The sequence below is a fragment of the Rutilus rutilus genome (genome assembly GCF_951802725.1).
Source record: "Rutilus rutilus genome assembly, chromosome: 16".
NCBI lineage: Eukaryota > Metazoa > Chordata > Actinopteri > Cypriniformes > Leuciscidae > Rutilus > Rutilus rutilus.
Window position 1 is genome coordinate 23,242,183 of NC_140224.1, and position 23,645 is coordinate 23,265,827.

Sequence of the window (23,645 nt, forward strand, 5' to 3'; positions counted from 1 at the left end):
TTTTGTAACAACAATATACACTAGGCCTACTGATCAGTAATTTTTTTTCTTTCTTGTTTTGAAATAAATCAATACTTTTATTCAGCAAGGATGTGTTAAATTGATAAAAAAAGTGATAGTAAAGAAGATTTATATTATTAGAAATAATTTTTTTATTTTGAATAAATGCAGTTCTTTTTAATCTTTTATTCATCAAATATATTAGGCAGCAGAACTGTTTCCAACACTCATAATAAATCAGAATATTAGAATGATTTCTAAAGGATCATGTGATAGACTGGATGTCACATGTGACACTGAAGACTGGAGTAATGATGCTGAAAATTCAGCTTTACATCACAGGAATAAATTACTTTTTAAAGTATATTCAAATAGAAAACTATTATTTTAAGTTGTAATATTTCACAATATTACTGTTTAAAAAAAAAAAAAAATCAAATAAAAAAAGCTTGATAAGCATTAGATACTTCTTTCAAAAATATAAAAAAATCTTAATGTTTCCAAACTTTTGACCTGTACTGTATATATATATATATATATATATATTAAATGTTTCATCTTGAAATATAAAATATATTTCAAGTGTTCAATTCCACAGCAAAAAGACCAACTTTTTTAGACTATTACACTAAAAGGCATTTTACTGGTTAAAAAATAGTCTACAAACTATCAATTACACCACAGAAGGCATAGTAACAGGTTTTCAAGCAAAGTTTTGATCATGTTGATCAAAATTTGCTTAGTATTACAGGCTTTATAGGGTTAAATGTAGCCTAAATCTAAAATACAAAAAGGTCTCTGAGGCTTAGGGTATGGGGGCAGAAAATATCACTTGTCTTGTATAAATCAATATCAATAAAAGTCAATTAAATGTCCCCACCATGATAAAAAAGGAGGAAAAGTAAATGCGTGCATGTATAAGTGGGCGGTAGGCGCTCGGGTGCAGGAAGTGATTGTTGCGAGTGACACATCATTGTAGAAATTCGTGTCCCTTTATGGTCTAATATCTCTCACTGTGCATTAAAGGTCAGGGAATACAGTATTTCTCACCCGCTCCACCTTCCACTTCACAGCCAGAAACCTGTCGGCAGGGGGAAACCCACTTCCTCACTTGCGCTCTGCCGACCGTGTTTTTCTCTATTTCTCTTTCTCAAGAAATGACACATGAGCAAAAACACACATTTTATTTCAGTGTTGCTGCGTGGAAATATGCACGTGTCGTGTGATTGTGTTACTTATAGTGAAGTGTGGTTTCGTTTTTATTGAACTGCCACTCACATGAAGCAATGGGTCTCAAATTCTGAGAAAAAAGTGTCATAAAATCACTTTCACAGACCTTTCCCTTGACTGCTCTCTGTGAAATTATCTGCCTAACTCAGCCCGAGCTGCTGAGTCTTTAACCATTTTCAAGAAACTGCCATTTTTAGTTAGTTATAACAACTTAAACATTTGTTGAGATAACTTAAATTTCCAACTCATCTAAACTAATCCAATTTAACTATGAACACATACTTTTTTTAAGTTGAAACAACACATTATTTCTTATTTTAATGTTGAATTTTAAGTTGTGATAATCACAGCAATATTTTGATGCATCTTTTTCATCAACACTTTCGACACATTAATACTAACACTTTCTATTCGATATCTATGTTTTATATACAAAAAAATTAAGAAAAAAAACTTGTTATGTGTACTGTGCTAGACTAACTGGGACTTACAGGGATTATTATATTGAAATACAGATTTAATAAAGTTAATATTATTTAGAATCATAAATTCTGATTCGATTGCATAATTTGCAGTGCTTCATTGGATGGGGTGTGCAAGAATTTCAATGTACCGTCTTGCAAAAAAATAAATTATGATTTTCAAATGCTTATTTTGATCAGAAACCCCAGAACACCTTTATGTTTTCCATCCTGAAAGTCATTGAGTTTAGATTATTTTGTGAACTTTCTGCACGCAAAATTCTCAGTCACCCAAAAAGTGTTTGAACTTACCCACTAAATGACATATCTTATCATTATCAGCAATCAAAATGTTTATTTTACACTTGTTACTTTTAGCTTTACAAACGTGCCGTAGATCAATAGTTTCCCACCACACGTAATACATTTCAAAGCACAGTGATGAATCACACATTTTAGTCCATTTATTTATTTAAACTATAACTTCCCCAAAGTAAAAAAAGACAGCAGTCTTCATCTTAGGTGATACTATCATTTATCACCGATAGACTCTCTGGTCTTTCCAAAATGACTAAGACACTTCTGAAGAACTGTTTATTGCTTGAAACAGCCATAATGTAATTTTACCTTGGTTATCTGAAATCACAACCTTAAAATTTTTATCAGAATAGTATATTGGCATATTTAATATTTACAAAATCATGCTAATTTGATCAAATTAAAACAATTTCATACAGATACTTAGACAACAAAATTGCAGTGTCACAGCAGATATTTATTGAGTCACTTTTATGAACACATTGAAACATTGGGAGGATCTGGACAATCTATTACATTTTTTGTCTGAGTGCACGTTTCTTTGTCTTGCATTGCAACTACTTAACAAAAACACATTCCATGGGAATATCAACCTGAGATGAGTTTTCAATATCATCTGAAAACAATTCCTGGAAATATAAACTGTATTGTTGTAGTGTCCTTTTTTTTGCCAATGGATGTATTACCCAGGGATCTCAGATCAAGCTATTTAAAGACAAGGCACTCACATGGGGATTACAAAAGAGAAATAAAAAATGAAATGATTTACTGAAATGATTAGCTAAAGACACAGACAGACTATTGTTAAGGTCATATATTCAAATTCAGCAGACTCGCCACATTATGATTAATATTTCACACAAAAAGAAACCCTACAAATGTAGGTCAGAATGCATATACTTTCAGATAACACAGGCCTGCCTTTGTAATTCAATGGAGATACATACATTCGTAACATACATAGCCCTGCTATGGTAAAAAAAAATCATATTATTAAAAAAAACATTCAGCTGTTGGCAGTGATAATCATAATCTCTTTACTCTCATTAAGGCCCGCCTTTATGTGATCAGATATGGAATGCATAATCAATGCATCTAGCACAAGCTTTACAATTACAGTATATATATAAAGCAAAAAGTATTTGTCTGTATTAGGGTATTACAGATATATCAACCCCAATATTGTTTATCAGCCAATATTATGGATGCATTTTTATACTGTACATTATAATGTTGTGATGCATCCATTAATTGTATTTATATACTGTTTTAACAAAATAGTGTATAGCTTTAATATTGTTCAAGTTATTGTTCATTAAGTTGTTATCAGCCATAAATTAGAAGTAATTATCAGTTTATCTGTATTGGCCAGAATTTTAATATTGGTGCATCCCTCCTAGTATGTATTTTATACAGAATATGGTGTCATTATATTCATGCTCTAAAAGCACAGACAAGGAACTGTATTAACAAACTGTTCACCAAACAATAAAAACCACAGTTCTTTCTTCTCTTCAACAAGTCTTGAATGTCTCTTGCATTTCAAAAAGCATCCATCTATAATTGGACGGCTCATTGTCCAATCAGCGTACACTGTCCTCATTTAGGACACCATATATGCGGAAGCATCTTGTGAGAGAGTTTGGCTCCACTGAACTGATGCATCCATGCATATCCGACAGCTTGTATATGAATGCAGACTACACAAGTACCCCACTGGTCCTCAGGAAAAATCCACCTTATTAGCCATATTCATTGGATGGTGGCCCTCTAACCATATTGTAGTAGCCAGCCAAGGCGCCCAGATCCATATAGAGGGAACCTTTCTTCTTAGAGTGCCCAGAGTCCTCAGTGTACAAAGAAGAGTCTGCAAATACAAGAGTAAAAGATCTTAAGCATGCGATCAAATGAATTTGACATGAAATACTGTATGTGAATTGTGTGATGTACCTTGAGTGCTGTCTGAAAGCTGACTGTGCTGTCGCAGCAGTGGATGAGTGCCCTCCTCCAGCGCAGAGTCCAGACTCCAACAGCGCGGCTGGTCTTCCCGAGACGGATGGAGGGCCTCCTCGTTCAGTAATTCCCCGGCAGAGCTCCTCCGTGCAGGGACCCTATCGAGCGCGTGCTCCAGGAGCCTGCGCATCGCGGGGCTACAGCTTTCGGGGATGTCCTCCAGAGGAGGGGCCTGTTTGTGGATCTGCAAACAGAGTGTGAAAATCAGGGGACAAGTGCAACCCCTGATTGAAGCTTGGCCACCCCTGGTGCGCAAACAGGGCTGACTTTTGACAATGGCACAAAGGCCACGTACAGTACACACACCAGCCAAACTAAGTTGGAAAACAAAGTTTTAACATATGGAAAAATAACAAGCCCAAAGAGGCCTATAATAAGTTGACATGGCAACACTGCTTTCCATTCACACAAAACTTGTCTTTGCATTAAGAAACATGAGACACGGGCAGTGGAATGCAAAAAAAAAAAAGGTCTAGAGAGGTCTTTTAAAGTTGAACTTATTTTAAAGCAGCAGTCCATAACTCTTTTTTGTGTTCAAAACTTACAACATTTATATAACAAATGAGTACTACATCATGTATCCATTTTCCAAACTGTGTTTTTGTCTTATCCTGAATCACTCCGGTAATAAGGGTTATACAATAAGTGTTTATATTCAGACTATTTTAGACTGGTACGGGTCCTACCACTGCGGAGTAGCCCAGTACCTGCGTGACTCGTCATAGACATAAACAGAGAGAAGTAGTTCCGGCTACAATGTTCTTCCGCGGTTCTGTTTATTAACCGCTAGAGCGCCAAAAGTTACGGACTGCAGCTTTAACTTGAGCACCGTGATTTTAGAACGCTGTGTCATGTGCAAGATAGTGTAAAACGCACATGACACAAGCTCAATGGTCAAACATATCCGGCTACCGCGTGTTTAAGTGAAAAACAATAGAAAAGCAGCGCAGTGATAAGCAAAAACGTGTTTTGTGTAAATAGCCTTAGCCTACACCCCAGGTGAAAATTAATGGTGGCACAGGTGCATTTGCAAGAAGCCTCATGCAAAAGGACACTGTGCACGAATTTACATTCCATTACATGAAAAGGAAGTGTAGTACGTGAAAAGGGAACTGAAAGCAGTTGGACTTGCTACACAAAGGTTGCCAGCTTTTAGTCTGCTTCTATTATGAGGAGCTCTTAAAGTGAAACATGCAAAACTGCCAATGTCAAAATAATCTGCAAAGCGTAGAGGAAGCTTAAACAGCTGATGAACTGCAGATTTTTTTAATAAAAGAGTTATTTAGAAATTGTTTCCGAAATCCTGCTGAAAGGAGAACTTGCCATCACAAGTTATATCTTGTGATCCTTTGCTTTATAGTGGTTAAAACAGAAACACAAATGAAGAAAAGGTAAGCGAATAAAGAAAAATAATAAAGAAAAAAGACAGGAAATAAAATGTATAAAGAATTATTATAATTAAATAATTATACATAATTAGCATCCTTTGCTAATAGTAGTTTAAACAGAAAACCAAATAAATAAACAGAAAACTAACAGAAAATAAAAATATATATAATAAAGAAAAAATACTAAATAGTATCATTATTATTAAAATGATACATAATTAGCATCCTTTACTAAACAAATAAAACTATACAGAATTAGCATGAGATATGCTTTGCTGACTGAGGCTTAATGTCATGAAGGTATGACATCAGCCTGCTTGACATTTCTGGGTTTTCCTCTGTGGTTAATGCATATCGTTGGTTTTTCATATGGCTTCGCCACATTCAAGGACTCTCCCTAATACCGGTGCGGTAAAATAAATACAAACAAAATATAACTAAAAGAGCAGGTATTCCGATGCACCACGATCAACTCGAAAACGCACACTTACTATGTAAAGGTATGAGGGGTAGGCTGTTCGGGGATATCTCCTAACCCATGGAGGACTGCCACTCAGCATGTGAATGATTGTGGTCCCCAGGCTGTATATGTCAGTCTTTGTGCTATGTCCTCGACACAGAACCAGTTCTGGACTCATGTACATCTGTACAGAAGGAAAAACAAGAAATATGAGCTCAGATCCCACATGTGCAGAGGCTTTTAACAAAATTTTTGTTATGCAATTTTGTGCATTGAACACTGGACTGGACTGGCTGTTTTCTACAGTTCAGTCACTCTGAATAATATAAATATGAAAAACAACTGGTGATGTAATAGGCAAATGTGACATCTGGCAAACTGCTCACTGTACTGCCTCGTAGTAAACAACGTTATTATTCTATGTTGGGAATCTTCAGTGCTGTTTAGAAAGGCATGCTGGACTTTCCAAATGGGGCAAAAAGTAAACACGCCTCAGTGTGCTAATGGGCATGTGTTTGTGTCTTTTTCGGTCTTTCCCAGAGGTTGTAAGGGAACAGAATGTCAGCTAAGAGGGGAAAAAAGTGCATCTGTGTGTGTGTGCCTTCTGGTGTTTCAGATCTCCTTTCAATTGCCCTTTAACTATTTTAAAAATGTACATACCATACGACAATATTTATTCAGTGACTTTCTAAAGGACGTCTGCCACCAGCACAATCAGGAACTGCCAAATACTGCATTGTTTCTAAATATAGACTAGCATTTAGTCACGACACAGAGACAGACCACGTATGGAAAAATTAAAGTCTGCAAAGTGACCTCAAACACACTCACCTCGGTGCCACGTAGGTCCCGAGGAACATATACATCATCCTTCATCTGTACTGTAAGACCGAAATCCACCAGCACGGCTTTGGCGGACATCAACACAATATTACTGGCTGCAGGGACAAAAAGAGAATTTAGTTCATGTCTTAGACGCATCAAATCTAAAACAATCATAATAAGTAAGTGTTCAGAAGTGTGTACTGATATTTGAGATATTTCATTTTGATATATAAAAGACATTGCAACTATATCTCAATTGTTTTTGCAAAACGTAGGTTGCTCAGTTCGTGTATGTGCTGCACCAGACAAGTAGCAATGTGTTGTTTTCTAGAAGCAGATTAAGGTCAGTCATTACTCATGGTGGATTGAAAAACACAACATCAGAAGTCTCAAAACCCCCTTTTCTTGCTCTCCCTCCATATTTGACACTACATGAAATAACATGTTTCCTCTCCAAGCCGAATGTCAAGAAGCCAACCCTCAAAACCACGAAACTGTGATTGGTCACTCATTTCACTGAATCTCTATATCTCTTCACGTTACCCTCTCAGTCTTGTTGAAATCTGAAAGCACTAGTTAGACGGATGGCCTGTTGAATAAGTCCCGGAAAGTAATACATTTGAGTAATCACATCTGTCTTCTCCCTCCTCTCGCTGTCCTGACTGGAAATTCCAGACGCCTGAGAAGTCATGAGCTGCAGCACTGATGGGCTTCTGCGCGTGACTAAACAGCAGCAGAATGTTGTCTGTCCCAACCCTACCATATTTCATTATGTTGTGTTCCTCATCTTTGAAGGGCACAATCTAAAAACACTAAAAATAAACTTCTCTAGCCTGTGGCCAATCCTCTGTCAAACATTTAACACTGCCGCTTCCTCCCAGTGGCCTAGTTTTAAGTTCTGTCAATAAACTGAATACCTTTCTTGACCACATAGTCATTATCTGACTTACTTACAGAGCACCTTTTGTTGCATTTATGAGGGAAATAACAGTGTTTGTTCTGTTGCTTGTGGTAGCAATGAAAAAGTACTGAACTGCGTTTGACCCCGATTTTGAAGTATGTTTTTCATTCAAAGCAGTTGATCCAACATGGTCAAACACAATGTGTTTGGTAGGAAACTGCAGTGATATTTCAGAAAAAATAAATCCTTTGTGATGCAATCCAAAGCTCTTACGTTTGATGTCGTGGTGAATAATGTTGTGGGAGTGCAGGTACTCCAGGCCTCGCAGAACCTGCTGAGAGACCCAGATGATCTCGAACTCTCTCATTGGACCACAGCTTTCCAGCTTCTCCAGAACCGAGCCCCCTTCGCCCGCTTCCATGAACAAATGCACCGTCTGCTCCCACAGCAACGCCCCATACAGCTCTGCTATGTTCTCATGTCGGAACCGGGCTTGGATTTCCACATCTGCAGGCTTGAAATGTTCCACAGGAATCTGGAGAGAATGTACACTTATAACTTATACATTTCAGAGAGTGTGGAAGTGCACCAATTATATTTGGTAATATATAATTACCATTATACTTGCTTATTATACTTAAATGCATAAAAAAAATGTATAAGAAAGGACAAAATACAGGTGGCTTAGAGAAGGTAGAACCCACGCTGTAATATATGTGCAGTCTTGCACTGCTTGTGTGATATTGCATAATTGTTCCAGACATCGGCCGCCTTGACCACTGATTGATTACTAATTATTTGAGCAAAACCCTAAAGGCCTCATTAAGAGGGTGAATGTTTTTGATGATTCAGCAACTGACAATCATTATTTCATGACACATCATTATTTTCACGTCATGTCATAATCTTCATGTCATGTCAAAATAAATTCCCCTGCCTGTTGCAACGACATCTCTTCTCTGAAGACGTGTTCACTCACATGAGATTGCAGCAATAGCAAAATGGACAAAATCAAGTCCCGTCCTATTCTGTTTCTTGTTTGAGAAGCCGTTTCACTTAAATATACGTCACAAGAGGAAAGAAAAGCCTATCGCAACTTCCATTTCGTGCCGACTTTATATTGACCACAAGTCTGAAACATATTCTCCCACTAGACATCTGCACACTGCCACACAGTTTAGACACCGTCTCTGTGGGCTGCATGTTTCCACGAGGGCGTTGCTGTCAGCTTCCTGTGTACGTTAGAGCCATTCTCAGTTTCTGTTCAAACACTGCACACTGCAGGCTGACCTCCTGAATATTTTAGAGAAACTGCGTTATTTCCCAAATGTTCTCTTCCTCATTTGAATACAACGAGTTATACGAGTGCTTCTCTTTTCAGAGTCATTTTTTTCCATTGTTCATAAATCCTTGTGATCTTACATGTTGGTGCATAAGATTGTCACAAGAACACATCATTCACTATAACGTGTCATCTGTGTTATATTTTCATATGAAAATTCTGTTTACTTCACTACTTTATGTTTGAAATCCTTATGTTGTGCTTATTAAATTGTTTTCAACATAGTATTTTGAACAAGCAGTACATAATATGTTTTTGTTTTAGTCATAAAAGAACACATATTCCCAGAAGGGAAGTCATGTCCTTTAACAGTGGAATGAAAACAACTATATTTGCAAAAAAAAGAAAAAAAGAAACAAACATTCTCTGCATTCCCGAACTTACTAGTTTGCATGCCATTCGCTTCCGAGTTTTGGTATCCTGAGCCAGATGGACCTTCCCAAATGAGCCTTTGGGAACATGTCCAGGGCCTATGGGCTTGTAGGTCAGTTTCCACGGAAACAGAAGAACGTCCAAATCTATGCGATAATGCCCCTCCTTAATGACCATGTCTGTCTGCAGGAACAAAGCAGGGCGTTTATGAGAGTAAGGCTATGACAAATTGTAAAACAAGTATAAACACTCTTTTACTCAAAGTATTTACAAATAAGCTTGGTTTAATTAAAGGATAATTCACTCAACAATGAAAATTCTATCATCATTTAATCACCATCAAGTTGTTCCAAACCTTTGTTCTGCTGAACACAAAAGAAGATATTTAGAAGAATGTCGGTAACCACACAGTTGATCCATTGACTTCCATAGTATGGAGGGGAGAAAATACCATGGAAGTCAATAGGGTCCCATCAACTGTTTGGTTACCAACATTCTTCTGAATATCTTCTAGAAGAAAGAAATTCATACAGGTTTGGAACAACATGAGGGTGAGTAAAGGATGACAGAATTTTTGGGTGAACTATCCCTTAAGCCAACAATCTCACAGTGTAAAGACGTTTTAAATACATTCACTTACTTAATGCTGAAACCAAACTGTATAGATCAGCTGTATATGTAATTTATATATGGTAAATAACCATCAATGGAGCTTACCTTGTTTAGCAGAACACCCATTTCTTGACCCACTTCTAGGAGAGAGGAGGATGGTATGTTTGAGACCATATTGACAAAGTCCAGGAGGTCGGATGCTGTCCCATAACGGACCTTTCCGGGGTTTTGCGCATGTGTGATTAGATCGTGTGCCGTTTCCTCATTCTCGTCCATGTCTTCTTGCGAGAAACTTTCCTCAAATGAAACTCCTGATTCCACCTCCTCGCCAACACAGTAGAAATGTTCTGCCTCTTGGATGAAGTCTTCAATATTCATGTGAGCAAGAAGCAGTTCTATACCAGCATTTTCATTCTTGTACTCCATCCTTGATTGAATTCTAGAACAGAATTGTTGATCATTAGAAACAGCACATGAACTTCTGTAATTAAATGCATGTATTCATGTTGTTCGCACTCATATATATACAGTGTGGTCAGGTGTTTCCTGATCACCATGCTTGCTCTATTTCACCTGCAAGTGAGGGGTGGTTTACAGGGGGAGGGAAACCCCAACATGGGGGTTCTTTTTTCAAAACAAATACCAGCAAAAACTTTTACATTGCAAAAATGTCCCTCAGCACAAACTCACAAGTGCAAATAAGATGTTAAAGCAACCTAAATCGTGAAGTTGACCGTCTGTTTTGAACGACCCCCACATGCCCAATTTCCCCCAAAATACGGTGCTGATTCTGAAACATTCTGAAAACATCATCTCCGAGATATGTAGAATTACTAATTAATAAAACACTTTAATACATTACATTAATAATAATAATATATATAGGCTATATTATACAAATAACTAAGGCTCAAAAACACAGCCTAGAAATGAGGCAGTTGACAAGGTTGAGAAACTGCCAATAACCCGCTTGACTAATCCAGACATATTTTCATACTGTGATGATAATACTAATATGCTGTTCGGAATATATTATGTAGCCTAGTACACAAAAACCAAAACGATATAATATGTATAAATACCAGACGTTTGATTACCTTTCGGTCAGTGTGTTCACAGCAGGGCTCATGCTCACTGACGGTCCATAGTTCCCACTGAAGTTCTAACAGACTGACGCTCGCAGATAAGAGGAATGTGTGTGTAAGCTGCGCCTCCGCTCGCTCATACGTCAACTGCGGTTTCGTTTTCTCTTTGTTTTCACTGAGAGGTATTTTCTCGTTGAGAGTAGATAGATCACGTATCTGCTTTAATCCTGCCACCGTCCCCTATCAGAATGTTCCGTGGAAAATTAAGGATGTAATTTGCTTTCCTCTTCATGATTCACAGAATTGTAGGCCTACTTTCTTCTAACAATCTCGTGATAGCAAAGAAAAACATTATCTTGTTTTGAAAAAAACTAAAAAACACACTCCCACATTTATCTCCTTTGATACATGAGGTTAAACGTTTTCTCTAACTTCCATTCGTTCTTGAACGATGTAGCAAGGTAACTAACATAACTTGTAAACCTGCAGAAATAATCACTTAACGAAACAGAATCTTTTGGTGAACTGACTTAAAATATTTGAGTAACAAGAACGAATCAAATTTTGCGGAGCTCTGTCTGGGATGCAGTTGTATCGGTAACAGGTGTTGTGTATTCAGTTCCTGTAAAAAGCTGTTCCAGTGGGTGGAGTATATATGAATATTCATGATATGTTCCCTGTTGTGGGCGTGGCCTTGAGACAACGCGCAAACGATTGGAAGGAAAATATTAGTGCATGCTCCTCAAATCGCAACTCGTTTAATGGATTATTTCGAAAAGTTATGTGTCCTTACCCATTTATTTGAATGCCTGTAATCAATAAGGAAAAGCAGCTCAGACGATTTATCACATTTACATAAACTAGGCTATACATTGCAGTTAATGCTTAACATTGAATACCTTTTCGAAATAATCGAACATAATAAGTTGCGACTTGAGGAGCGTGCACTAATATTTTTAGTTCCATTCGTTTGCGCGTTGTCTCAAGGCCACGCTCACAACAGAGGACATATTATGAATATTCATGTGTAGGCCTACTCCACCCACTGGAACAGTTTTTCACAGGAACTGAATATTACACAACACCTGTATCAAAAGTTACTGACAATCTGAATAGTAGTAAATTCAGCTGGTCTGGCACAATCGGTGCTTCATGAACGTATCTATATTTTGAATGGCATGAAAATCGTTTTCGTTCACTTCCGTACACTGAATCGTTCGTGAGCGGAATGAATGAACTGCGATTCGAAGCATGACGATGTAACCAATCTGATTGGTTTACGAACGTTCTACGGTGTGCAATTATTTTCAAGGAAACCCACGGTTACCAGTTCCTATTGACAACATTACATATCACTTCGCCAAATGATTTCAGTCATTTCAAACTGAAGTCATTGGAGTATAAATATTTTCAAATTATTTATAGCCGTCTTACACAAAAAGACAAATTAATCTCTTAAGCTCACTGTAATATATGAAATTATGAAAATATATGCATTTTCATTGATATATGATAGAAACAACATTACATATACAGCGGGGGAAATAAGTATTGAACACGTCATCATTTTTCTCAGTAAATATATTTTCCAAAGGTGCTATTGACATGAAATTTTCACCAGATGTTGGTAACAACCCAAGTAAGCCATACATACAAAGAAACAAACAAAAATAAGTTCAGAAATTAAGTTATGTGTAATAATGTGAAATGACACAGGGAAAAAGTATTGAACACATGAAGAAAGGGAGGCGCAAAAAGGCATGGAAAGCCAAGACAACTGCTGAAAACTTGCAGTAATTAAAAAGCAATCCAGCCCCCTGTCAGTGGAAATTAATAACAGCTGGTTCAGTCCCAAATCATGGCCTACAAAAAGGTCTCATTGCCAAGGTGTCACACAAGACACATCTCATGATGGGTAAAAGCAAAGAGCTGTCTCAAGACCTTCGCAACCTAATTGTTGCAAAACATAATGATGGCATTGGTTATAGGCGCCATTGTAAGCTTCTGAATGGTCCAGTGAGCACTTTTGGGGCCATAATACGGAAGTGGAAAGACAATAATTTCACCATAAATTTGCCTCGACCAGTGCTCCTCGCAAGATTTCTGATAGAGGAGTGAAAAGAATAATCAGAAGAGTTGTCCAAGAGCCAAGGATCACTTGTGGAGAGCTTCAAAAAGACCTGCAGATAGCAGGTACTGTTGTCTCAAAGAAAACAGTAAGTAATGCACTCCACCGCCATGGCCTGTATGCACGCTCACCACGCAAGACTCCACAACTGAAAAAAAAGCATGTTGAAGCTCATTTAAAGTTTGCTGCACAACATTTGGAAAAGCCAGTGAAATACTCGGAGAATATAGTGTGGTCACATGAGAGCAAAATTGAACTGTTTGGATGCCATAATACACACTATATTTGGAGGAGAAATGGCAGTGCAGATTACCCTAAAAACACCATACAACTTGGTGTTGGCTCTTGGACAACTCTTCTGATTATTCTTTTCACTCCTCTACAGTGCTTTAAGTGGCCCAAAAGAGGTGCCGGTACTCTATAAAAAATTGTTTGTTTTTTTTGTTTTTTTTTGCTGACTCCCCTCCTCCCCTGGCCTGAGGTAACAACAACTGAAGGGGTTTTATATACAGCAGTCAACAGACGACCTTATAAAAAATAATAAATCCTTTTATTAGTTTGTGGATTTGTTTGAGCTAGAAAGAGCTACTGAACATAAATAAAATGTGCAAAATGGTATTGAAAAAATACCCTTAGAAAGAGCTACTGTAGAAAGAGCTACTGAACATAAATAACGAGCTCGAACTTCTCACCACACCGGCACCCAGTTTGCAAGTCTAAATTCGTTGCTTACATTTAAAAAATTAGCATACAACAGCATAAAAAGTATTTTTAATGAACATAAAGGTCCATGTTTAGTAAAAATCTTCACGAAACTTAATGAAATATTTAGTGAAATTAGAAAATATAAGATATTGTTAATTTATTTTGTATACACATTCTCATATCCATATAGGCTATTTTGTTTTATTGTCACGAGTAATAATCTCAGGGTTTACTGGGTTTTACACGATTCTGTTTGTAGTGTGTTACTGGTGGTGGTGTACTAAAATAAACATTGTCACGTGTGTATAGCTTTCATCTTCTCACCGCTGATTCCTGATGGTTTAGAGGACAATTACTCGAGTCGCCCCTATCGTTTCAAAGAATAGTACAACGGCGAGCGCGTCAAGTTTAAACACCTCGTCCGTTTGGGGAGGTGCGCGGATTGCGCGCGCAGTCTGCGGAGACTCGCGCTGCGGAGCCAGGCGAAAGTATAAACAAGGAGGAAGCGTGCATTGTGAAGTAAAGCGGCAGCGCAGACAAAGGATTAAAACAGATGTACAAACGAGCGTACCGGTACGCTAAAAGCACGTTCTGGGCGCACGGACAGGTGGCGGTACGCTCAAGAGCTATATTTGGAAGTGGCGGTACTGAGTACCGGCGCGTACCGGCCCACTTAAAGCACTGCTCCTCTATCAGAAATCTTGCGAGGAGCACTGGTCGAGGCAAATTTATGGTGAAATTATTGTCTTTCCACTTCTGTATTATGGCCCCAAAAGTGCTCACTGGACCATTCAGAAGCTTAGAATGGCGCCTATAACCAATACCATCATTATGTTTTGCAACAATTAGGTTGCGAAGGTCTTTAGACAGCTCTTTGCTTTTACCCATCATGAGATGTGTCATGTGTGACACCTTGGCAATGAGACCTTTTTGTAGGCCATGATTTGGGACTGAACCAGCTGTTATTAATTTCCACTGACAGGGGGCTGGATTGCTTTTTAATTACTGCAAGTTTTCAGCAGTTGTCTTGGCTTTCCATGCCTTTTTGCGCCTCCCTTTCTTCATGTGTTCAATACTTTTTCCCTGTGTCATTTCACATTATTACACATAACTTAATTTCTGAATTTATTTTTGTTTGTTTCTTTGTATGTATGGCTTACTTGGGTTGTTACCAACATCTGGTGAAAATTTAATGTCAATAGCACCTTTGGAAAATATATTTACTGAGGAAAAAGATGACGTGTTCAATACTTATTTCCCCCGCTGTACATATGGCACTTAAAATGTATATATAAAGAGATATAAAAGAACACTTAACATATTTGTACTATATAGGCTATATATATAGTACAGATATTTTAAGTGTTCTTTTTATTCTCTCTTTTTTCTTTCCTTTGCTGAAGTTGTCCCTATTCAGAATTTGTAAACTTGCAGAATCTAAACGAATCTTTTGTGTTTGTAATTTGTAAACTTGCAGACATCTTTTGATGATCAAATTCGAAATGTTTGAGTCACAGGAAATAATCAAAATTTCCAACAATATTTTTCAAATCGGTGTTTACACATTTTTCAATCTCCTGGCTGGGATATTTCGGGTTTTTCCAAACTCGAAACGCAGCACTGCATGTCCATTCATAGCCACCGTAGAGCCAGTATCAACGCATGCGCCCGCCTCAAATCAACAATGGCGGCCTCCTTTGGCGTGTGTAGGTTACGTTTCAGGAGTTTAGGGGGGTTAGATAGATTTTATCTAGGATTGGAAACTCAGACTCAAAGAAGACTCACTTCAACTATATCAGCAATCAAAGCCCAGGCAGGGAACAACCCCGGTAACACTGTTTCTCTGTAGATCTATAGGCATGACATTTACTAAAAAATCTCAGTTAGGTAACTTATTGAGAATGATAGATGTAAAATGTATTCATGCTTTCATCTGCCATTTTATGTTAAAAAGAAATACCAGGTTGTCTTCTCGTGGTAAAATCGTGATGGACATTTAATGTGTTTGATCACACCACACTAATTCAATGCTTCTTTCCACTTGCTTCACTTTCGTTTTAGTCACGAAAGCCAAGGGGAATAAAACATTTCAAGCAATCCAGGAGGAGAGAAGAGAACAAGCTGAAAGATCGGTATTGATCAGCTGTCCGCCTAAGTTCAACGAAAATAAGTTTTTAGATTACCTGTCAAAACACGGGACAATCAACAAGCATTTTTTCTACAGTAGCTACGTAAGTGTGGCAGAACTACATCAAGTAATATTATATCTAGATCTAGACACTTAACTAGATCTGACACTTTGACTGGACTGTGTTTATGATCTGATTCTGTGTCTGTAGGGAACATATGCAGTAGTTGAATTCTCCAATGAAGAGAGCATCTCCTCATTGAAGGAGAGCACTAACTTACCAGCTGTTGAACATGAAGCTGCAGTGCCTTTCAAATCACGTCTGCTGTCATTGAAATGGCCAGGCAGTCAAATGAACAACCAACCCATGCCAACTTTCCAAGAGCAATCCCCTCCATCCATTGGTGACATCAGCCAGCTGCTCTCGGAAAAGAACAGTGTAAGTCTTCCCTAGGCAATATATATATATATATATATATATATGTTTTTTTTCCCCAAGACATATGATTAGGCTCATGGAAGAGAATGAATATTGGAATGGGAGATGGGACAAAAAATGATTTTTTTTTGGAGTGTTATGTCCTCTTGTTGGTGCTTCTGATCTGAGGACAAATAAGCATCTACCCTTCATTTCATCATTCCACAGATAGATGAGCAACTGCAGTGTCTGACAGAGGCCTTACAGCTCACAGAAGAGAACATCAGTCTTCGCTTCCTCGTTTGCTCTCTGCTTGGAGACATTGCTGGAGCATATTTCCCAGAATGCATCATCAGGCCTTTCGGTTCCACTGTCAACGGCTTCGGCAAACTGGGCTGTGATGTCGACATGATTCTGGACCTCGATGGCATCTATGCGACAAGCCAGAAAAAGGTCAGTGATGAGGGCTTTGGTTAAGTAGATTGAATCGAAAAGGAAAAGGTCATCAGCACTGAAAATACTGTCATCATTTACTCACCTTCATGTCGTTCCAAACCAGTATGACTTACTTTCTTTTCTTCCATGGAACACAAAAGAAGATAATTATTTTGAAGAATGTTGGTAACCAAATCGGTTTATATTAGTTTTTAAAATTAGTTTACCAAGAGTTAGTTTACCTCTGATTTCCACTGAATGGACAAAAAACTTTTCATTTTTTGGCGAACTGTCCTTTTACTCTTAATATTTAAGTATTTGTTTTAAAATACAAGATACTTTAAGTATTTGAGTGGAAATGTCAGCTAATGTTTTTTTTTGTTCCCTTAATTATTTATATAAATGTTTTTATTTTATTTTATTATTCCATGGAACAAAAAGTAGATATTTGAAAGACCTAATTTTATGAGCTTTCATTAAGTGTAAATTTGAATAAATAATGAATTTTCCTTTTTTTAGATGAATTTTCCCATTCTATGGAATCTTGTTTCTGCCACAGAATAAAAAAAAGGCAATTGTGGCTTGTTTCAATTACAAAATTTCTCGCAATAACGAGTTTACATCTCTAGCCTGGCTAACGTCAGACCACTTTCTCTTTGAGACGTGGTCTGGGAACTACATGTTCATTTTCTCGTATTTGAGGCGTGGTTTACGAATCCCCAGAGCCGTTTATTGGGCGCTACAAATGTCTATCAAATGCGCCTGTACGTAGCTCATAGCCAATCGTTTCAATTATACCAGATGACGTATGTAGAGCGACAGATATTCAACGAAGAAGACGACGATGGGTCAGAGATTTATGTGTACACCAGAGTCCTGCACGGGTCCGATTTTGTAAATCCGCACCCGCCCGTACCCGCAGTGCTTAAAACAGCACCCGACCTGTTTCCCAACAGCAGCACTAATTAAAATCTGCACCCGACCCGCTTAAAATAGAACCGACACCCGACCCGCACCCGAAATAAAATCAGTTTAGACAATCACATTATAGACACACTTACAAAAATGTTTATTGCCAGGTCATACAGAAGTTATTACACGACAATTAACACAAGGACAACTTCAGCCGAAGCTGTCAAAAGGCCGGTACATGAAGAACATGGCTAACGTTACCACAAAACTGAGTAGCCTAATAACAGACGCGGCTACAACACTATATCTGCCACGCAATTTCGTCTAGCCTACATCTGACAATTCTGGGTTCAAACAAATTTCTCCCACACACTGGACTTGATTTTTGATGACGTATTGTCGACAACTTTACAATCTCCACTAGCTATTCTTTTCTTCAACTCCTCAGCATCCATCTCGACGACTGCAAGCAGATCGCGCACGCGCAGTTATGATGAATTTTTAAAAGTGAAAGTAGCCTAGGTAACGTTATAGATCCTGGGAGGGCGTGGTAAATAATAAACTGATGTGGATTTTAAATTATTTTATCAACTTGAAATACAGGCATATTTTTGTAGATGTGTTCCTAAAAATATGCATATATTTTTACGTCTGTCATGTTGGAGCCATAAACAAACTGCTTCGGTGTGTCGCATAGATGTCGTCATCGTCTTGCTGCTCCCTCCCCGTTCTGTGATTGGTTCCCTAGCTGAGGGGAAAATCTGGTCCACGGTATCCAGACTGCCTAGCAGCGTGAATAAAATCGCGCTGCGCTAGGCAGCATGGGGAAACCCAGGCTATTACATCTCACAATTTAGACTTTTTTTCTCAGAATTGTGAGACATAAATTCTTTTTAATTCAATAACTTTTTTATTCAGTGGCAGAAACAAGCTTCCATACCATTCCTTTAAGCTTTACATTTTACAATTAAAAATATGCATTGAATTTCTACAGTTAATTAAGTTTAGAGCAATAGCGATGCCATTTTTCTTAGTTGATTTATTATGCCGTCGTGTTTTAAACAGGGCTCAGGACTGTCCCTGGAGTACCAGGTGAAGAGAGGGGCCTCAGAGCGGGCTGTGACCCAGAGCATCCTCTCAGTCATTGGGAAATGCGTAGACCAGTTCGGCCCTGGATGTGTGGGAGTCCAGAACATTCTCCAAGCTCGATGTCCTCTTGTTCGCTTTTCTCACCAACCCTCTGGCTTTCAGTGTGATCTCACTGCCAACAATAGGTAATTTTTATATTTTTGTTGTGCTGTCTGCTTAATGCCATGCCAACATAGCATATGTTGACATGACGTTTATTTTCTCACTCCTATTCACACTTCCCCAAACCAAATGTCACCACCGTGATGATTCCTTTTATGTGACACACCAGTAATGCACAGAAACCTGCTCAGCTCTTTTTGTTGTACTGTGTCCCCTGTGGGTTAGAGAGGGGTATTCCCAGATGTGTATATTGTACACCCATATGTGCATAATGAGAAACCCAGAAATGAATTTGTCCTTGAATGATTTAAGAGAAATCTATTGTGTACAGATTGACTGGTGAACATGAAATGCATTTATTGTTGTTATTATTATTATTATTAAAGGTTTTTGTTTATTTTTGTTAAATATTATTATAAAAGCTATATATAAAGCTATATTATATAAAGCTTTATAAAAGCTGCTCTGTGCGCCCCTAGTGACACCAGATAGAACTGCAAAATATAATGATTTTGCACATTTGTATTTTTTTTGGTTTCCCTAAACTCCACCTTAAATTAAACATTAAACAAGTTGCGATAGCCTTTTCTTTCCTGTTGTGACGTGTATATACAAGTGAAACAGCTTCACGAACAAGAAAAAATGTAGGGCTGGATTTGATTCTGTCCATTTGGAATTGATTGGATCATTACTGTTTGTTATTGCTGTGATGTCATGTGAGTAACAGGTTGTCTCATGCCATTAAACAAGTCATTAGAGAAGAGAAGTGATGTCGCTGCAAGAGCGAGGGGGAAGTTGATTTTTTTTTTAATATATAATCTTGCATGGATAAATCATTAATAATAAATACTTTCTTGGTGACTTTAAACTTTGTCCCAAACACTTGTTCTGCCTCGAACTCTCACTATTGGTTGATTCTAATGTCTTTTTTGGAAAATTACATGCAGAGAAAACTATAAGCTCTCTTTAGCTTGATTCCCCACAGCAACACAGACTGAAATGATAACCTTCTATTTTTTATTTTTTAGATCTGCCATCATTTTAAATTGCCCTGACATGTTTATCAAGGTATGTGTATTCTGTTTAATTTAATGCTCTGTTGTGTGTGCAGGGTGGCGATGAAGAGTTCAGAACTGCTGTTTATCTACGGGCAGCTGGACCCTCGTGTTCGGCACCTGGTGTTCAGTGTTCGGTACTGGGCTCGGGTTCATAGCATCACAAGCAGTATTCCAGGAGCCTGGATCACCAACTTCTCTTTAACGGTCATGGTAGTGTTCTTTCTACAGCGGAGGAGTCCTCCCATACTGCCCACACTGGACCGACTGACGGAACTGGCAGGTATACACAATTGTACTTTGACAGACATGCTTTTCTGCAGTTCTCTTTTGTACTATACTGCCACATAGAGGCGAGAACAGTACCTACACATTTGGTCAAAATTGAGCTATGATGATTTGCCCTGTGACACATGAGTTTGGCTCAACTATGCTCAGATTCAGAGAAAACAGAGCGTGAAACGATCAGAACTCAATCAAAAACGTTTGAGCAATTTTTTTCCCCCCTTTGCTCCAGTGTTGGTGTTTTACATTTATAGAGGACAGTGGGGTAAGATGTTTTTGTGGGTAAACTGTGGTGCCCCACTATTTTATCATGTGACCATACACTTTAAAAGTTTGGGGTCAGTAAGAGTAAGGGGTCAGTTTTATTTATTTAATTAATACTTCAATTCAACAAGTATACGCTGCATACTAAGACACATAGGATTGTGCATATTTTCTGTTTTTTTTTTTATTATTATTTTAATTAAAACATTTATATTTTGTGTAACTGGACCACTTTTTTTTTTTAGACATTACATTATATTACATTACATTAGACATTACATACACATTACATCCCTATGATATATCCATCTTGAAATATAATTAGAGAACATTTGAAGTGGCACAGCTTTCTCCTTTATATTCCGCTTATCTCTCTCTCTCTCTCTCTCTCTCTCTCTCTCTCTCTCTCTCTCTCTCTCTCTCTCTCTCTCTCTCTCTCTCTCTCTCTCTCTCTATATATATATATATATATATATATATATATATATATATATAAAGCTTTTATCATGAGACTGCTGTCTCATTGTCTGTGACCCCAGAAAAATTGCTATACATCATACTATATGGCTCTCCCCTGAGTCGAATTTCTACACACACACTCAATTATTGTTTATTGTCTTCCAGGGTCAAGAACACTGATGCCACAATAATAATACAGTCAATTTCTATACGGAAGGCCACTCGCGTTATATTTATGTTTTGTGTGTGCACTTTCCAGGACCATCGGATAAGTGTGTCATTGAGGGTAATGACTGCACTATTGTCAGTGACCTCAGCAAGATTACACTGCAGAAGAACACAGACACATCAGGTGAGTGCATACGATTGTTTTCATAATTAAAGGTTTTACCTTTTCACCCTTGGACAGATGGCTCATTTCTGTTATGCATTTTTGTAATGCATTAAATTTGTACTGATCGTTATTGACATAAAAAAATGTATGCTGTTAATTTTTCTGTTGTTTTCATTTTTTATTGCACAGCGAAACTGTTGCAGGAATTCTTCGAGTTTTATGGCAATTTTCCCTTCAACAAGGCATCGATCAATATTAGGAAGGTGAGTCATCCACCGATGACACGTGCATGCATGAGCAAACTCCCAAAGGACACTGATGACGTCTTAGCGGAACCTCCACAAACGGCCACCAGAGGGCAGTGTATATATAGTCAAAATAACGTGTCTGGGACTGCAGTGGACACAGTTAGATGTGGGGTCCAGAAGTCTGTGACCATTAGTGAAAATGTTTCTGTTTTGTGTTTTTCTAATTGAATACGTTTTTTTTATGTTGCAAATTATATCATCAGTATAACAATTTGTGTGAAAATGCTGATGCGACTTATTAATTCTGTCTGTGCATGCACTGTGTGTGTTTAAGTGTCTGAAGACTTAAATATCCTGCTTTTTATCCCTTTCACCAGGGAAAGGAGCAGACCAAACCGGAAACAACAGCTTTGTACATCCAGAATCCATTTGAAACCACTCTAAACGTTAGCAAAAACGTTAATGCAACGCAACTTGAACGCTTCGTGAAACTTTGTCAAGAAAGTGCTTGGCTTTTTCAGAAAAGCGAAATTCTTAACCGAAGTTCTAGCCAATCGGATGAGACGGTTTCACCGTGGGGGTTCTCTGCACTTCTCCTTCCTTCAGTCACCTCAGGAGCGGGGGTGAAAAGTCGCAGGAAGAGAAAACTGGAACCAGCTAGTTCAAGAATAAAGAACCTGTTAGACTCTCTGAAGATTAAAGGTGGTGAAACTGTTGCAAAGAAGGGAAGTGCAGATCCTAGTAGGTGATGTGGTCAATAAATCTCTCACCCACAGGAATAAGAGAAAAGCCTCCTAAACAGCAAATGCGAATGACCAACGCGGATAAGTGTTCCAAAGATGGGAACAAATGTGAAGTTTATGTATTTCTACAGTCAGAAGCTGTAAGTCTTTTAAGAAATGTTAAAAACTAAGCTCAGTCACCGTTCCACTAAAGTATTTCACATGAAAAAGAAACTTTGTAGATCCCAACATGATATAACGTAGGAAGAAGAGGTCCACTGCGGTCTTCGACTCCTAGAAAAATGGAGCTTAATGGTTGTTGTGTTGATCTGATAACAGCAATCATTACAGTTTCCACAGAAGTGGAACAGAACCTCGGAACACTAAACGGCTTGCATGGAACATTGTTAGATCACACACAGACTCCATCTTCTCTGCATTGCAATACCAATACAACGGTCTAATGACTTTGTGTAAAAGCAAAGGTCATGTCACACCAGTACTAAAGTGTTTTTGAGAGGTACAGAAAGAATAAACATTCACTGTCAACTAGTGTACATAATATTTTATAAGATATTAAAACAAAGGAATTACAATCAGACCATTACTGTTTGTTTGTTCTTGGGCTTCTTTATTTGTAATCTTTTCACACTTCTAAAAAAATATTAGTGCTTGTTTCATAAACTATGGGATCCTGTTTCCGCCACAGAGTTAAAGTTTTTGTGGCTTTATTTCAGAATTATTATCTCATTTACATTTATTCATTTAGCTGACGCTTTTATCCAAAGCGACTTACAATTGCTATATATGTCAGAGGTCACACGCCTCTGGAGCAACTAGGGGTTAAGTGTCTTGCTCAGGGACACATTGGTGTCTCACAGTGGATTCGAACCCGGGTCTCTCACACCAAAGGCATGTGTCTTATCCATTGCGCCACCCTCTCTCAGAATTAAGACTTAATTTCTCATAATTGTGTATTTTTATCTCACAACATGACCTTAAATCTTAAATCTACTTAATTTCTTGTAATTGTATCTTTATAACGTACAACAAGACTTCATATCACAATGTATATCTCACATTTGTGACTATATTTCTTGCATTTGCAACTTTATTTCTCATTATTGCAACTTTACATCTTTGAATTTCAACTTCATTTCACTTGATTGGTGAACTGTGACTTTATATCTCAAAATGTGACTTGATATCTCACAACGTGACCTTACATTTGGACTGTTTCTCACAACTGCGTCTTTATTTTCCATAGTTGTGACTTTATACCTCACAATGAGAC

At 37.9% G+C, this 23,645-nt stretch overlaps 2 protein-coding genes across 2 annotated transcripts; one reads left to right on the top strand and one right to left on the bottom strand.

Moving 5' to 3' along the window:
* Window positions 1-2,445: 2,445 nt before the first annotated feature.
* Window positions 2,446-11,633, bottom strand: map3k8 (mitogen-activated protein kinase kinase kinase 8). The gene is made up of 8 exons (XM_084434530.1): window positions 11,020-11,633; window positions 10,028-10,361; window positions 9,323-9,493; window positions 7,870-8,131; window positions 6,702-6,808; window positions 5,902-6,054; window positions 3,960-4,206; window positions 2,446-3,876 (listed from the first exon to the last, which is right to left on the bottom strand). The coding sequence occupies exons 1-8, from the start codon at window positions 11,049-11,051 to the stop codon at window positions 3,752-3,754; spliced, it is 1,431 nt and encodes a 476-aa protein (XP_084290656.1). The 5' UTR covers window positions 11,052-11,633; the 3' UTR covers window positions 2,446-3,751.
* A 3,793-nt stretch (window positions 11,634-15,426) lies between these two features.
* On the top strand, window positions 15,427-22,957 carry mtpap (mitochondrial poly(A) polymerase). The gene is made up of 9 exons (XM_084433461.1): window positions 15,427-15,669; window positions 15,902-16,071; window positions 16,180-16,407; window positions 16,615-16,839; window positions 18,799-19,007; window positions 20,096-20,322; window positions 21,307-21,399; window positions 21,571-21,644; window positions 22,007-22,957. The coding sequence occupies exons 1-9, from the start codon at window positions 15,465-15,467 to the stop codon at window positions 22,376-22,378; spliced, it is 1,803 nt and encodes a 600-aa protein (XP_084289587.1). The 5' UTR covers window positions 15,427-15,464; the 3' UTR covers window positions 22,379-22,957.
* Window positions 22,958-23,645: the final 688 nt, after the last annotated feature.